The following is a 16435-nucleotide window of genomic DNA, read 5'->3' as shown; positions in this document are numbered from 1 at the left end:
TTAAATGGGAAACATCGAAGACACTGTGTGTGCACTTTCTCTCGTTGTCGGATAACATTCTTTAGACGGAGACACCCTTGGATCTTAATTCCGTCTTGGCTTGTTGGATTTCCTATCATACATAGCCCATTAAGCATGGATGAAGTGGATCATCATCACCTTCACTACTTACCCCCATCAATTCTGTGTAAGCGTCAGGGCAATCGCTAAAGGTCATCACATGGTATCCAAGGTATCCCAAGCTGTAAGAACCAAATGACATCAATGCCCACCAAGGAAGCTACATCATGTATGAGTTTTATCGTTTCATATGCGTGAAGAAACACGAACGCGCGATCATCTTACCACAGGGATAATCTTGTCTTGAATGACTTCTGGAAGAGGAAGGGCACCAAAAAAGAGGGCAATGTAAATCACGGTAGCAATACCCAATGTTGCAAATGTCTCTGTTGCTCTTGTCATGATGTGGTATAACGGAAAGGAATGTGAAAGGGAAGGTGGAGTGTAGTCGTAAGAAAAAAGGTCAAATGCGTGCGTGTGGTCTGAGACGTGCCAGCAAAATGTATCTTCCCAACCCACACTCTGATTGGCTAATGTCAACTCTCCACATGTGCCCATATTGTTGGCATGATTCTTGTTCATTCGTCGCGCTTGTAGTTCATTGTAAGACTTACTATACGATACATACTCTTGTATCCTAGATACCGTTGCCATGACCACCCCGTTGCTGAATATGGATATAGAATGAGCATTACAGGCACTTTGATGCATAAGACCTTGTTTTCAATATATGATGAGAGCTTATTAAAGTTGATTGTGGCCGTGCTAGTAAAACAATTGCTTGTCATATGAAATGGGCTTCACGGTCAAGATTGGGTATGCAACATAGAGGTGACGATGAAAGGAACACATGTTGTTGGATACAATAGTGGTAGTAGTAGAAAGATTAGTGGCGCCTGCTGGAATAGTCCTTCAAGTAGCCAAGTGCGTAATAGTTGCAATCCCTCTCTAAAGCATATTTATTGGGCTATATAATCAATGTATGAAAGGTCTATGTTGGGGGGGGGAGGATGATAACAATGCATGTGGTAGGATAAAGCTACACATTTTGGCAAGCAGCGGAGGCTAGAAAAAAAAGCTCTTTGTCCAACCGGATGGTCTTGTTTTTTCCCTTTGTCTCTTTTTACCCTTTGCTGTCAGCAGTATGCCCGGTGCCGAGCTTCCTGAAAACGTCGAGCTTTTACGTACACGTGTTGTTCTTGAACGCGATCGTGTATTCAGCGTAAGTTGACACTATCGACTCGACCGATTCGCTTCATTCTGACACCAAAAACAACAACAACAGGTCAGCGGCAGCGATTACCCACACCAATATCCAGGCATTGACAATACATGGAATTTGGAAGAATTCAAAAAGGTACATGCGTGCATGAGCTTCGTAAAGGAACGGTGGCACTAACGATCGTCGATTGGGCTGGCTACAGAGATTCCAGATCAAGATCAATCGGTTGACAGCCGAGAGCATGGAGTTCGATCTTGTTGGTGTTGATGCTTCTATTGCCAACGCCTTCCGTCGTATCTTGATTGCCGAGGTAAGCATTTGATAGAATCTATTATGAGGTGATACGTATGTATATTGAGCATCTTGTGTAGGTCCCCACCATGGCGATTGAAAAAGTTTATGTCCTCAACAACACATCCATCATTCACGACGAAGTTTTGGCTCATCGTCTTGGTTTGATTCCCATCTACGCCGATCCTCAATTCTTTGATTTCAAGGCTGGTATGTGATTTATAGCAAAAGAACGCATGACGAAAAGAATGGATTATTAATGTGACTATGATGTACAGAGGAAGATGGTCCTACCGATCTCAACACCATTGTCTTTAAGCTCAAGGTCAAATGTGAATACAACCCTGACGCATCTCCCGATGAGACGGATCCCAAAAAGAAGTTCATTCACAGCCATGGTATGTTGTAAAAGGGAAAGGAAAGGAAAGGAGAGAGAGAGAAATTATATGCCAACATGTCCTTTATTAGTCTACTCGGGTGATTTGGTGTGGGAACCCAAGGGTGTGCAAGGTGAAAAGTTTGAACAAGTACCCATTCGCCCTGTGCAAGATGACATCTTGATTGCCAAGCTTCGTCCTGGACAAGAAATTGATATGGAATTGCATTGTCACAAGGGCTTAGGCAAGGAGCATGCTAAATGGTCGCCTGTTGCTACTGCATCCTATCGTTTGCTTCCTGAGATTACCATCCTCAAGCCTATTACAGGTGATTCTGCTGATCGATTCCAAAAGTGTTTCCCTGAAGGTGTTGTGGATGTGGTGATGGAAAATGGTGTCAAGACTGCCAAGGTCGTCAATGCACGTAAAGATACTGTGAGTCGTGAAGTCTTACGGCACAAGGAATTTGAAGATAAGGTGCGACTGACACGAGTACGGGATCATTTTATCTGTAAGTTCCAAAAAGGGGTAACGCAAAAAGTGGGGATCTTGAGATACTAAAGATGTGTTTTTTATTAGTCAATGTGGAGACGACTGGTATCATTCCTCCTGAACAATTGTTCCCAACGGCTATTGATATCCTTGTAGAAAAGATCAAAGCAATCCAACCTTCTCTTGACCGTATCACCAACAATGAAGAAGAAGATTAAGCATGTCAACTCTCGCATCAGTCTAGATCGTTTTTCTTTTATGTCTTTTGTTTCCCCCCCCCCTCAACCCCCTCCACTTGCATTTGTATCCTTCAACACCTACTCAATACAACAACAACAACATCTGTACGTATCACGTCAACTCCAAACTATTTATCCAATGACATGTGATTGTTGTCGTTTTCTTATAATGAAGTGTGAAGCTGCAGCTGCAATGAAAATCCAGCATGATTTTTGATCCAGCAAAAGCCAACTTCTTGTCTCCCAACCATGATTCCAACACCCGATCTCTCCCATTTGACTCAACACGATTTCGACAAAGTATATGAACCAGCAGGTACAAGGGATGCATGGTGGACAATGAACACTTGCCAACCTTCGATTTACTAGAGGACACATTTTTACTACTCGACGCGTTGGAAGACGATCAGCCATCGCTGCGATCACTGCGTCCCCGTGTTTGCTTAGAGATTGGGTAAGCTTCATTGACATGTCTTGCAAGTCGATGCGTTCATTGATAAGTAACTGCTTCTTCTAGTTCTGGCTCGGGATGTGTATCCGCCTTCTTGGCCAAGATTATTGGTGTAGATAATGCAGGTGGGTAGGTAGCTATCGATGACCTTGGTTACATCTTTCTCATCATTGCACCCAACATGTAGTGTTCTTTACCACGGATATCAATCCTCATGCGTGTGACACGACAAAGCAAACGGGCATCAAAAATGGCGTGGATCGCATTGAGCCAATACAGACATCTTTGGTGAATGGATTTTTACCACGATTGGAAGGACTTGTGGATGTGCTTTGTTTCAATCCGCCGTATGTGGTGACGACACCTGAGGAAGTTGGTAGCCATGGGATTGAAGCATCTTGGGCTGGTGGCATTGATGGTCGACAAGTCATTGATGAGTTTTTACCTTTTGTGCCAGTAAGTGGTTCTTTGTTTCTTTTTCATTGTCATATCCTACCTATCCTCACCCACTCACCCATTCTATCCCAAAAGCGATTATTATCTCCTGATGGCGTATTCTATTTGCTACTCATTAATGAGAACAGACCTAATCAAGTGGCCGAGATCTTGCGCGGAGAACATGGAATGCATGCCGACATCATTATGGAACGAAGAGCGGGAAGGGAACGACAATATATCCTAAAGATCACACATCCATCACGGTAGTACACACACGCACACACGCAAGGACTTAGACATTATCACCCTACCCACCCCCCTGAAACATGCTTGTACACTACTTTCAATGGTAAAACTCATAAAAATGTATTCATTTTGGTAATATGCCAATTATCTGCATTGATGTTGATGGTTGCACAGCATCTTACAATCACCACGTGTGTGCTCTTGGAATGTTGATCAAGTCTATGGATGTGGATGAGGAACCAACAACATGCAGTGTGGATCTTTCAGGGACATGCGATCACCAGGCAGCAGCAGCAGCATATTAACATTAAGCTTGCAGCATGCAGCATGCTCATGGTAATCATTGAGAACGGTCATCCTTGCATTATTTATCATCCGATGCATGTTATTAATTAATGAAGGATGCCTTGAAGTATGGCGTGTGTTAATTAGTGACCCCTTGTGGTGGCACAAGAAAAGTGTGCGTGTGGGTGACAATGTGGTCAAGGCGCGCTCACGCGTGGTTGACAGGAAGCAACGTAGCTAATTTACACATTTACCCATATTCGATTTGTTGATGGTAGTACAAGATACAATCGGCACGGGTCCTCAAGACACATGATGGTAACCATTGACATTGCGGTGATAAATAATGATATTCCGTTTATCTATACTCAATTTGAAGGGTACGTAACAATCAACATGAAAGGGCTATTCATACAAGAGGGGGAAATTTGGGGGGAGGGGGGAAAGATACCAGCATCTAACTTAATGAGATGGAGAAAAAAAAAGTACATGTCTAACATCTTTACAGGGGCGTTGGTTTCCATACATGCACCAGGCATTTATGGGTATGTTGTAGGTATGTATACGTGCTTGCTTTTTCGTTTTTACCATGACCACTTGATTGAGACAACACCATCGTCAAGATTGGCAATACGCTTAAAAGCGGAAGGAGAAAGGTCGATATCGCCATGACCACAACTTGGGCATGTATCCACGACTTTGACAGTGACTGATCCTTGAGGACCTATTTTCCCCCGTGAAAGAAAAAAGGGTTGGATTAGCATTCCATACGAGATCCTTTTCCATAATCATTCAACTCACCGTGAATGCTCACCCGTCTTCCGCAATTGGGGTTGTTGTTGGAGTTTCCACCATTTGCCATTTGTCCGTGGTTCATGGCAGCTACAAGTTCCGAATCACTATTTTCAGAACCACATGAACCCATGCCAACGTTGTACCCTAAGTTCGGCAACGAGGTTAGTTATGGAAATCATCTAGAAATGTACATGGTATTGTATACTTACAGGTAGCCTTGCCACTAAAAGATCCACCACCACTGCCACCTTTGCTCTTTTTGCTGGATGCTGCTGCCATGGTTGTTGACTTGCTGCTACTTGAGCTAGTAGTGGTTGGCGTGGCGATAGCTTGAGTGGTTGAGTCGTCATCTTCTTCTTCTTGGTAATCCTTTTCCTCGTCATCATCATCTTCTTCTTCGTGGTTGCCATGACGACCATTATGAGGAGATGCACTAGCAGTGGGTTGTTGCCATTGAGTCGTGGTTGTGGTGGTGGTGGAAGCTGTGGTAGTTACAGCCCAAAGCCAAGGAGCGGAATCGGTCGGCTCATCTTCGGCTGTGGTAGTAGTAGCAGTGGGATTCCAATCACCATCATCATCATATTGACGAGCATGCAAGTTACGAATGGAACGGTTACTCCTATCTTGTTGTTGGTCACGAGAAACGGGTAATGGGGCGGCCAGCACCAAAGAAATGAACATGCAAAGAACAAGGAACCGCTCAGCAGTAAAGGATGCCATTATGCAAAGGTATGAACAAGTTATGTACAGGTTTTTGAGTTGTATGATTCATTTGCCACCGGGACTAATGCATATTTATAAGCCCACAACCAACCTTGTGTAATGTCAACCGGTCCGGGTGCTAAGGCAAAATTCGTTGTCGGCAAACATCCATAACAAGACAGGGCCATCATTAAAGTTGGGGGTGTATAGCAGCTACTACAACTACTACAACAAGGCGACTTTAGTTCGGGGCAACTTTCGTCTCTTTTTTCTTTTTCCTCAATTTCCGCCAAGCAATGGTAGTACAGCATCAACAAAGGCAACAATACCAGGATCCTATCGATTTGGTCAGGGTGTCGGTTCTCGACACACCCGATATGGTGCACATGGGATTTCATTTGACAGAGCACATCGCATCCGATCTCTTTGCGGTTGTTCCAGTTACCAATTACGTGGTGATTACTGATACCCACCTTGCTGAATTACATTTGCCAACGCTTGTTGAGAGCTTGCAAGCCCAATTACCAGCGTCAAGCCGGTTGCTAGTGCATGTACTGCCACCAGGGGAACAAACCAAAACACGAGAGGCAAAAACAGGCATTGAAGATTTCTTGCTTGATAATGCATGTACAAGAGACACATGCTTGATTGCGCTTGGGGGTGGTGTTGTGGGTGATCTTGTCGGATTTGTCGCCGCCACATTTATGCGTGGTATCCCAATTATACAAGTGCCTACCACTTTACTTGCCATGGTGGATTCAAGTATTGGCGGAAAAACAGCTGTGGACACACCTCATGGCAAAAATCTCATCGGCTCATTCTGGCAACCTAAACGTATCTATATGGACCTTGCATTGTTGCATACCCTTCCCGATCGTGAATTGGCAAATGGGATGGCAGAAGTCATCAAGGTAAATGTGTGACACCACCTCCCCCCAACAATGTTGTTGTTTCTAGTTGCTTGTTTTGGTGATCCGTACTAATTGATTGTTTGATGCATTCTTATTTTTTTTCCATCACAGACAGCAGCCATATGGAGTCAATCCGACTTTGAAAATCTTGAGCATGCAAGCGCCGATATCAAAGCTGCAATTGCCGCAATCGGACAACAGCCGATAACAGCAAAAGGTATAAACAACGGATCGTGCAAAGGAAAAGAGAAAAAAAGCTTGCATTGTGTAACTAACGCAAGGAACAAAAACAAACAATGCAAATAGATGATGAAGGATTACGATTACGCGATTTATTGATGCATACGATCTTGGCAGCTGTGCGTGTCAAAGCTGAAGTTGTTAGCAATGATGAGCGTGAGAGTGGATTACGTGGGTTGCTTAATTATGGACATACGGTGGGCCATGCGTTCGAAATGCTATTGACACCTGGTTGGCTACATGGTGAATGCGTTGCAGTGGGCATGCTCGTTGAAGCAGAAATTGCATGTGCTTTAGGCCATTGCCATCCTTCTGTTGTTGATCGATTACAAGCATGCTTAAAGAAACATGGATTGCCAACCCAATTGACAGAGCCCCTTTTATTGGAAGATGTGATGCGTATCATGAAAGTTGACAAGAAGAACAAAGGCACCCATAAACGCATGGTCATTCTCAGCAACATTGGCACCACTTTGGAACAACGAGCAACCTTAGTATCAGATGCCGCCATACAAGATGTTCTTCGTCAGTATATGTCTTTTCATCCTTCTTCATATCCCGGGTCCCGGGCCATCCCTCAACAACAGCACAAAGGCGCAGCTGAGTCTTCTTTAACAACAATGAAATCGGGACCCTGTATCATTTTATGTGGCGAGCCTATGGAATGGATTCGAGATACATTCGTTCCCGCTTTTATTGCATCATCTGGTGGCAATTATAGCATTCATCACCAGCAGCATACACCAATTGGTACAAGTAATCATCTTATGGTGCTTGATGATATACGTGATGTTGACAAGGCATTACTTCAGCAAAGCAAGGACACCAGCAACAACAACAACGCCACGATGGTCGTGGTAAGGTTTACATATGAAGGTGGCAGTACAACGCTTGATCCCAGTATGGCATGGTACGAGTATGTGCTTGTGAAGGAAGACAACGATGCATCTCTACGTGGTGCACTTGACTTTTTGCAGGGGTTAGCAGAGATGCGCCCACGCCACCGCGCCTCATCTTTGTCGCCATGCTCAAGACCGTCGTACTTTGTGACACCCACTATTCCAAACTATGCATCGGTGTCCTCACAACAAGTCAATCATTGGCTACAGCAAGCTGATGCAGTGGAGATGCGTGCTGATTTACTTGATGGCCCTGAAACACTGAGTCATATTGGCAAGCAGTTGGCATTGCTACGTCAACGTACTCAAAAGCCTATCATTTTTACGATCCGTACACAACCTCAAGGTGGGAAATTTGATGCATCGAATACAACTCTTTACGCACAATGGATTACATGGGCCCATCGTTGGGGTTGTGAGTATGTGGATATTGAGTTTACCGCCTTGCCAGCACCTCAGCTAGAGCGAATTTTATTGTTGAATGGTACTTGTCAAACGGTACAGTGTATCTTGTCCTTCCACGATCTCGATCACAGCTATCCATGGTCTGGACCTAGGATGATCGACTTGTACGAGCGTGCGTGCGCATTGTCCAACACCTACTTACAGCATGATCCCGCCATTATCAAACTTGTTGGGGTTGCTCACTCAACTTGGGATAATCTTGAGCTTGACATGTTCCGCCGCCGTATCGATCCAACCATGAATAAGAAGCTTATCCTCATTAATATGGGTCAACAGGGTCGCATTTCACGTGTCAAGAACACTTTTCTTACTCCAGCAACGCATCCAGCATTGCCTCATGCAGCAGCACCCGGTCAACTTTCTATCATTGATATTCAAGACTTGCGATCACGGCTTGGACTTTTTGCATAATGTGCACCATCACCACCACCCCCAACCCACCCCATCATTGAATTCCGCTATACTGTAACACCTTCCATTGTGTGTGCTGGTCCGGGTTTCATATCACTCTTTCTCTTTTTCATCATACTTTTGTGACTATATGAATAGGTCGTACTACTTTGAAGTTTTATAAAAGGATGTGTATAAAAGAAATGCATTGTTGGGAAATGTCACGTGAGCAAAAAGGGGGAGAAGAGGAATGGATAATACAAAAGTACCCTATCTTCTACTAATGTGATGAAACAAAGGTACAGCAGGAGGAGGAGGAGGGGGCGATGATGGTCCAATGGGATAACCCTTTTCCGCACACCACACGACAACACCGCTTCAAGCAACCACCAACCTCTCTTTTCAACCACGCTTGCAACAAACCACCAAAACAGACACGGTCAAGGACGTTTGCTCACAGCAGCATTCTAGTTCCTATCAACCTTTTCTCCTCATTTATACTGTTCAATGGAGCGTTCACTTACGGTTGACCTACCTGTTGACCAAGTTGCCAGAGTCGTTAGGCGACATCTTGTCGTTCCACCACCACCACCTCCAACACCTCCAACAACTACTACTCCCGTTTCATCGACACCAGCTGCATCCCAGATACCCCAATTGCGTCGTCGTAATGGCCATACCCCTAACAACAGGACCACGAGCTATCAAACAGTAGCAAACTCAATTGACACGCCCATCTACAACACGCATCATTTGTTACCAGGTGGTGCTATTGTTGACGAGATTTACAAGTGGACAGCACGCGTTGAGGAGCAACAACAACGTCGAAGACAATCCATCTCGTTACCAGCTATCCGTTCTCCACCTCTTGACGACGACCCGTTACTCCAATGTCTCAAACAGCCGGGTGGGTTCCGACGCTATCATGCATTGAACAATGCTGCACGTCATGGCAAATCACCTCCCAATTTCGTCACTTCAAGCTTTGTCGAGTTCCTTTATCTTTATGGTCATTTCGGTGGTGAAGATCTTTCAGATGATGATGACGATGATGATGATGATGATTCTTCCTCTTGTTCATCCTATACCAGCAGTGAGGAATCAGCTGTATCTTCGGAAGAACATGATCCACAACAACAACATCAACACCAGCACCAGCAGCATCAGCCAATAATGGATGAAGGAAGGAGGATGGGTAATGGTCAAAGTAGTCATGTCGGCATACAACCAAGAACGACTTTGGATGCAGGCAGCACTCTTCCCGTTCATCATCGACATAGCAATGGCACTCTACCACTTCCTGTCACCAATGGCCCATCATCATCTTCTCGACGTAGAGTCAACAATTACCAACAGCTCTATGCACGTGAGACGATGCCCCTGTTACAAAGTTCAAGACGCCAAAGTCAAGCTATTCAAGCTAAAGCTACCCCTGGAAAAGCCATGTTCTTATTACTCAAATCATTTGTTACCACGGGTAAGCATGATACATAGGAGAGAGCTATCATCTTGATGACTCATATTTTTTCCATTTGATAGGTATTATGTTTCTACCAAAAGCGTAAGTATTTCCCTTTTATATACATAGCATAGGTAATTTAATGATGGGCTGCATCAATAGGTTCTACAATGGCGGATTGGTAGCGTCAACGATTGGTATTGTGATATGGTCCTTGATCTCCTTATGGTCGTTCCTTTTACTGGTGCAAACACGATTGGTGGTACATGCAAGTTTTGGTGAAATGGGTGGGGTATTGTATGGACACACGATGCGAGTGGCAGTCCTCGTAGCCATCACCTTGTCACAAATCGGGTTTGTCTGTGCGTATATGGTGTTTGTCTCCGAGAACCTGCAAGCCCTTGTCCTCGCCTTTTCCAAATGCCGTGTCATGTTACCCATGCATCTGCTCGTTCTCGCACAAAGTTTTGCATTTATCCCACTTGCCATGATCCGAAAGATCCAACGCCTCTCTGTGTTTGCTCTCATTGCTGATATCTTTATCGTCATTGGTCTTGGCTACTTGTTCTATTATGAGCTCAAGCAACTTGTTGTGGTCGGTCAAGGCGTCGTATCCATGTGGAGCCCCATGTCATTTCCATTGTTTATTGGCACAGTGGCATTTACCTATGAAGGCATTGGTTTGGGTAGGTTAAGATTGGGATATCAAAGAGAATGGGAGTTGCTCATGTGACAACATTTGTAGTCATCCCGATTACTGAATCCATGAAGGAACCACAAAAGTTCCCGGGCGTACTGCGACGGACCCTGATTGTGATCACGACACTCTTCATCTCGTTGGGCGCCGTCTCATACCTTGCATTCGGCGAAGACGTGCAAACGATCATCTTGTTAAACCTACCAAGCAAGGATCCCGTTGTATCATCCATCCAAACGCTGTACTCGCTCGCTATATGTCTATCGATTCCTCTTCAACTCTTTCCTGCCATCCGCATCATGGAGAATGGGCTGTTTACTACACGCTCCGGAAAGAACAATGCCATGGTCAAATGGCAAAAGAATGTGTTCCGCGTATTAGTGGTGTTTCTATGTGCATGGATTGCCATTGTGGGTTCCAAGGATAAGCTTGACAAGTTTGTTGCTTTGATTGGTGCGCTCTTTTGCATTCCATTATGCTTTGTCTTCCCACCACTCTTCCATATGAAGGCTCTCTCTCTCTCAAAATGGCGTCTTGCTGCTGATGTTGCTTTGATTTTATTTGGTGTTGGGTGGTAAGTTTTGTATACTCGAGGATGGGAATAAGGATATGGGCTAATAGTTGCCGAATAGCATGCTCTATGTGGTCAGTATGACGCTATATCAATGGAACGCAGGTGATATTGTGGACCCTGTCAAGCAATGCGTGTCACATCGAACTTGAACATATTGTACAGTCTCATACCTCGCCAAATCTTATATATATCCTCATTTTGTAACGATATCCCATCCCCTCTACGAGTGGCTAAATGCCCTAATCCCAAAATAAAAAGTCAATGGCCTAAACGATACTACGGATGTCGTAAAAAGAGTTCCCCAAAACCATGTTGCAAAGATAAAGATGTAACTTTGTTCATATGAAATGATTGTTCCTGGCTGCTGTAATCAACGCAATGCACTCCTTCACGATAAAGGATTCTATCAAATAAAGCAACTACTGCTATCACATATATATATCCCTTTCCGTGAATCGGAAGCGTTCCGCAAAAGAGGTAATATGCACAAAGTGCATCATGCGAGGTTTTCATCAAGCTGCATTATTACTGCAGATGCATTATGATTGGGGGAAAACGTAAGAAAAAGGAGAGAGAAGAAATAGGCAATTTCATATAGCCCTCTTTGTGAGTGACATGACATCAATAGTGCAACCATCTCTCTTTCTCCGTGCGTGTACGTGTGAGTGAGTACCGCACGCATACATATACAACAATCGAACCACATTTTATTATACTCACCCCGACAATAGCCTCAACTCAAAAACCCCCTTTGTGCTTCTTTCCCCCAACTTTGAAGCACCCATCATCATTTAGCTTTCCCAAAAACTTAGCCATGTCAACGTAAAAAGAAAAAGGAAAAGAGGTATATTTAGGCAAGATAATACATAAGTGAGTATACATAATAGGAGGAGAATATAGATATGTGGATGTGATGGGAAATGACGTGCTGAGTCCGAGAGCCATTGTTGGGTATGTTGGAGAAGATGACCTGTCATATACTTGTAATCGACCCCTTAATAGTTGGCCCAACCGCCTACTTTTTCCCCTTGTTGTCTTTGATCCATCAGCTTCATGTGGCAGTGGCGGCGGCGGTATTCTTGACAGATCCAAAGTTGGGAGTAGATCGAGCTGTCTTGAGAGTATTCTTCACCGGTCGATAAAGAGAAAGCCGATGTTCATGGTTGCGAGGCAACGCTCCACGCAATAAGCGTCGCGTACTACCCAATGTGGAACGATATGAGCTGTTTGACCGACGTGGTGCCTGCTCTTGTTGGTCATCCTTGGGATTCAGCAAATGTTCGAATGCTGGGAATAAAGGTTGTTGCTGCTGTTGTGGTTTCTCGCTCCAAGTCGACCCAAGCAAATAAGCAAGATCACGCGCTTCTTTGAACTGCAAGCCTTCTACATTGACACTATTGGATGACGACGAATGAGACTCGGTGACAGGTGTGTTTGTTGCTTCAGTCGTAGTGGTGGTATCGCCGCCCACTTGTTGTTGCTCCTCATGAGGTGGTGTCGTGTTGTCAGGGTGAGGTTCCTCGTTGTCTTGCTCAAGACCTTTACTACGTGGGTTGACTGTTCCTTTACGTCGTCGTCGAAGAGAGCCTAGTAAACCAGCAATAAAACTCATAATGTGTTTCGAAAAAAAGTGAAAGAAAGAAAGGAGATTTGTCGTGTGTGAGAGATTTCGAATCCCCCTCCAAATTAAGTTTAGACACTCTGCAAATCAATGTCGTTGCATGGATACCACCCTCCATCATTCCCCCGTCAATAAATGCACCCCATCCAATATAACACATGTACATTGTCTCTTTTCTTTAAACACACATTATCATCCAAATTATGGCTTCTATCACTCCTGCTAAGCGCACTCTCTTTAAGTTTCTAAAGGTGGACCCGGAAACCTTTCCCCTGATGGGTTTCCTTAGCATGACCACATTTGGCCTTGGTTACTGGTCTGCTCAAAAGCTAAATTGGATCAACGATGACGAAAACGTTCGTATCGCTGAAGAACCATGGGCCAAAGATACTCCTCCCAATGCTGCCTACAAGTATAAATATTATGAACATGGCAACCCAAAGGGAAAGCTCATGGTACGTTTCATTTGGCTACTACTCATATTGGCAGTAATAAAAGTGCTAATCACCCACATGCTATAGGATGCACCCAACGCCATGGTCGAATTTGATACGGGTGTCTCGTTACCCAAGAGTCAAATTCCAAAGCAAATGTTGGCATAGCCCAATTATAAGTCATTGTAAATAGGAAATGATTGATTAAATGATGTTGTAAATAGCTATTGTGTAACGTTTTCTTTCATGCTGTTGATATACTTTGATGCGTGCCACTGGTGGCAGTGATGGTGGTGTCAGCTTTCGTGGGTGATGAGGATGACATGGGTCGATGACGTTTAGCATGATGCTGTTCCATAGGGTATAATACACAGGGATGTTGGGTACTAGCTGTGGTGGTAGGAGGTGTTATCCTGTGACGACAACCTTGCATCACAAATAAATCATTATCTGTGTCCTCCGCTTCTTCCAGCACACGTTTCCTTGATCGTGGTAATGCTGTTGCTGTTGTTGTCATCCTTGCTGACGCTGAGTTGATAGCGTTGTTGATATGCAAAATGGGTCCAAGTGTCTTTGGGAGATGCATCAAAGTATGATGCATAAGCTGTTCGCCGTATTCTTGAATTGCCTCGAGGCGGACATGAAGCTCAAAACCACATAGCTTGAGGAACTCGAGCTCAAGCTTGTTGAGTTCCAACAATGATAGACCACCCACCTAATAGATGTTGTTTGCATTTTCTGCATCTTAATAAGGCTCTCTTCTTACCTTGGCGTAACGTGCATTAGAATAAAAGGTATCAGAGGTATATTTAGTTGCGACCACAATGCTGCATGAAAAGAATGATCAGCTGGTTTGTTCTTCTTTTGACACCGTTCCCATCTACCACGTGCTATGTGTGTGCTGCAAGTATGACATACTTGGTTATCAAGAGCCGATGGATGTTGAATGAGTTGATGGCAAATGCACCAGGACCATTACTCATACGTCGAGCAATTCTGTCAAAGTAGACGAGTATGCATAGTAATACGTCGTTGTTGAAGGGTGTGTATCGTAGTATCCTTGCCATGTACATTTCAATCTTGATACTCGGCACAGCTCGAGAATGAAATAAAGATATGGGTCCACCAGAAGGAAAGCGATGATCGTTTGCATGGATGACAGATTCAAGTAATCCTGCCACCATTTTCAATAAAAGGTTTGTTGGAAGATCATTGAAAATATCCATCATGGTAAAAATCTCAAGTGGGTAAAGTAGAATCAAAAGATAAAGAAAAAAAGAGGACAAAAAGAACAAGGAAATCAAGTCAAGTTTAGTGCACCCACACGCATACACTCAAGTGGATGACTGGTAGGGTGGAGATAAAAAAGTGGATGTCTACTACCCCGCTCCAGAAACGCGTGCAGTCGCTCCATGCTCTGGTTGGCTCGTTGAAAACACAGCAGTGGTCCACTTGGTTGTGTCCTTGTATAACATGCGCTTGTCCATATGCCGCATTACCTTGCCAGGCAGTTTCCACAACAACCACACAAATGCATGATCATCGACATCCAACCTCGCTTGTCATGATCAGCGCAGCTGGATTTCCATAACTGTGACAAGGGATGATTAGATCGACAACCAACTAAATGTGCCCTCAAAGCTCATCCATATCCCCCTACACCTTTCAAACATGGGCTCTTTTTAATAAGATTAAGTGATACGGCTCTAGTGCCTCGGTGCATGGTTACACGTCGCATCCATCGGCAACGGGCCGAACTTTTGTTCCGAGTTTGAGAGATAAACATCTTTTTATTACAAATCAGCTCATTTGATGTTGCTTGTGTCGAGGCAATAGCCAAGCATTGAGCAACCATTAACATGAATCATTCACTCAACTCATCAAAAGGCTTGCATTGAGGTGATTTAGTTGCATGGTATCATTGAGAGGTCCATCACATGTAGCTTGCGTGTTCAAGGTATGATCCAATGCCTTCCAAGGAGTAAGCTTTTCAATGGGTGATGTTTATTCGTGGAGAAGTGTTTGTTGTTATTTTCTATCGTGCTCACTATCATCGTGTGAAAGCCTTACACGTGACAAGGGTCGTACGACGTTCCTGCCGATGTGCACACGTATAAAAGAGGCAAGTTGTTCCTGAAACGCACGCTCTCTTTTTTCTTCTTCTCTCTTTCTCTTTCTCTTTTTATCATCATGTCGAACCCTATTTCCAAGGAAGTTCAAGAAAAGCTCTTTGCGAAAGCCATTGCAGGTAGCCCCCATGCCGAATGCTCGTCGTAATGTCGACTTTTTTTTCTTGTCATTGACCTAGTCGTCGTGAATTAGCCAAGGACACATCGTATTCCCCCTATTCAAAGTTCAGAGTGGGTGCTGCATTGTTGACCGAGGATGGTACTATATACCAAGGTAACGTGTTGGAAATGGATGAACCCAACCCTTATGCATGATCATCCGTGGGTATACTACAATGATGACTGACGCGGCCATGTGCGTCACATGTAGGGTGCAATATCGAGAACGCATCATTCGGTAAGTAAGCTATGCATTGCTTGCATGCAAGCTGCTTGCTCTATAACTTACAATGCGCTTTTTTATAGGAGCTGGCATCTGTGCTGAACGCACAGCCTATGTCAAGGCGATTGTAAGTAGACATGGATATACAAAGGCTGATGGGAAGAATCACTAATCCTGGTCTTCGATATATACCTACTAGAGCGAAGGACACAACAAATTCGTTGCATTGGCTGTTACCACGGACCAGGATGACTTTGTATCGCCATGCGGTATTTGCAGGTAAGTGATAGCTCCTATCATCAGTGGTCAAAGGGTTGTGCTAAATAGCTTACCATGATGCACAGGCAATTCATCTCGGAATTTGGTCCTGCCACACTCCCAGTTTACCTTTTGAAGACCAGTGGTGAATCGCAACTATTAACCTTGGCTGATCTACTACCCTATTCATTTGGCTTGGAGCAAGGTCAAAAGTATATCCTCAAATAAAGAAACTAGCTCTGATTTTGTGACAGAGTTTATGTAAAATACATGCTATAATGGCTTTTAGTATGGTCTATTTTCTTCGCTTTCATGTCAAATATAAAAACTCTTATGTTCAATGCCAACCAATGATTTGATGTACAATATACATGCTGC

At 44.1% G+C, this 16435-nt stretch overlaps 10 protein-coding genes across 10 annotated transcripts; 6 read left to right on the top strand and 4 right to left on the bottom strand.

Moving 5' to 3' along the window:
* Positions 1-61: 61 nt before the first annotated feature.
* O0I10_008299 (uncharacterized protein) lies at positions 62-462 on the bottom strand (the record flags this gene model as incomplete). The annotated part of the gene is made up of 3 exons (XM_058488304.1): positions 62-112; positions 173-280; positions 346-462. 3 exons carry the CDS (start codon positions 460-462, stop codon positions 62-64), a joined length of 276 nt encoding a protein of 91 aa, XP_058340989.1.
* A 742-nt stretch (positions 463-1204) lies between these two features.
* Positions 1205-2660, top strand: O0I10_008298 (uncharacterized protein; the record flags this gene model as incomplete). The annotated part of the gene is made up of 7 exons (XM_058488303.1): positions 1205-1282; positions 1346-1417; positions 1485-1592; positions 1654-1783; positions 1852-1971; positions 2042-2461; positions 2530-2660. The coding sequence occupies 7 exons, from the start codon at positions 1205-1207 to the stop codon at positions 2658-2660; spliced, it is 1059 nt and encodes a 352-aa protein (XP_058340988.1).
* Positions 2661-2930: 270 nt separating this feature from the next.
* Positions 2931-3837, top strand: O0I10_008297 (uncharacterized protein; the record flags this gene model as incomplete). The annotated part of the gene is made up of 5 exons (XM_058488302.1): positions 2931-2997; positions 3051-3135; positions 3199-3257; positions 3320-3588; positions 3664-3837. 5 exons carry the CDS (start codon positions 2931-2933, stop codon positions 3835-3837), a joined length of 654 nt encoding a protein of 217 aa, XP_058340987.1.
* Positions 3838-4685: 848 nt separating this feature from the next.
* On the bottom strand, positions 4686-5616 carry O0I10_008296 (uncharacterized protein; the record flags this gene model as incomplete). The annotated part of the gene is made up of 3 exons (XM_058488301.1): positions 4686-4825; positions 4903-5040; positions 5106-5616. The coding sequence occupies 3 exons, from the start codon at positions 5614-5616 to the stop codon at positions 4686-4688; spliced, it is 789 nt and encodes a 262-aa protein (XP_058340986.1).
* Positions 5617-5894: 278 nt separating this feature from the next.
* O0I10_008295 (3-dehydroquinate synthase) lies at positions 5895-8524 on the top strand (the record flags this gene model as incomplete). Its single annotated transcript, XM_058488300.1, has 3 exons — positions 5895-6509; positions 6621-6726; positions 6816-8524. 3 exons carry the CDS (start codon positions 5895-5897, stop codon positions 8522-8524), a joined length of 2430 nt encoding a protein of 809 aa, XP_058340985.1.
* Positions 8525-9010: 486 nt separating this feature from the next.
* On the top strand, positions 9011-11382 carry O0I10_008294 (uncharacterized protein; the record flags this gene model as incomplete). Its single annotated transcript, XM_058488299.1, has 5 exons — positions 9011-9980; positions 10043-10064; positions 10125-10648; positions 10708-11233; positions 11292-11382. The coding sequence occupies 5 exons, from the start codon at positions 9011-9013 to the stop codon at positions 11380-11382; spliced, it is 2133 nt and encodes a 710-aa protein (XP_058340984.1).
* Positions 11383-12284: 902 nt separating this feature from the next.
* O0I10_008293 (uncharacterized protein) lies at positions 12285-12845 on the bottom strand (the record flags this gene model as incomplete). The annotated part of the gene is made up of 1 exon (XM_058488298.1): positions 12285-12845. One exon carries the CDS (start codon positions 12843-12845, stop codon positions 12285-12287), a length of 561 nt encoding a protein of 186 aa, XP_058340983.1.
* A 212-nt stretch (positions 12846-13057) lies between these two features.
* O0I10_008292 (uncharacterized protein) lies at positions 13058-13456 on the top strand (the record flags this gene model as incomplete). The annotated part of the gene is made up of 2 exons (XM_058488297.1): positions 13058-13309; positions 13376-13456. The coding sequence occupies 2 exons, from the start codon at positions 13058-13060 to the stop codon at positions 13454-13456; spliced, it is 333 nt and encodes a 110-aa protein (XP_058340982.1).
* A 76-nt stretch (positions 13457-13532) lies between these two features.
* On the bottom strand, positions 13533-14472 carry O0I10_008291 (uncharacterized protein; the record flags this gene model as incomplete). Its single annotated transcript, XM_058488296.1, has 3 exons — positions 13533-14003; positions 14055-14115; positions 14207-14472. 3 exons carry the CDS (start codon positions 14470-14472, stop codon positions 13533-13535), a joined length of 798 nt encoding a protein of 265 aa, XP_058340981.1.
* Positions 14473-15478: 1006 nt separating this feature from the next.
* On the top strand, positions 15479-16285 carry O0I10_008290 (cytidine deaminase; the record flags this gene model as incomplete). Its single annotated transcript, XM_058488295.1, has 6 exons — positions 15479-15536; positions 15611-15691; positions 15788-15814; positions 15883-15926; positions 15999-16078; positions 16144-16285. 6 exons carry the CDS (start codon positions 15479-15481, stop codon positions 16283-16285), a joined length of 432 nt encoding a protein of 143 aa, XP_058340980.1.
* Between the last annotated feature and the right edge of the window lie 150 nt (positions 16286-16435).

The sequence above is a fragment of the Lichtheimia ornata genome (genome assembly GCF_029851405.1).
Source record: "Lichtheimia ornata isolate CBS 291.66 chromosome Unknown scaffold00043, whole genome shotgun sequence".
Taxonomy (NCBI): Eukaryota; Fungi; Mucoromycota; class Mucoromycetes; order Mucorales; family Lichtheimiaceae; genus Lichtheimia; species Lichtheimia ornata.
Note: the sequence above shows the minus strand (reverse complement) of the source record. Positions and strands in the feature narration are given on the sequence as shown.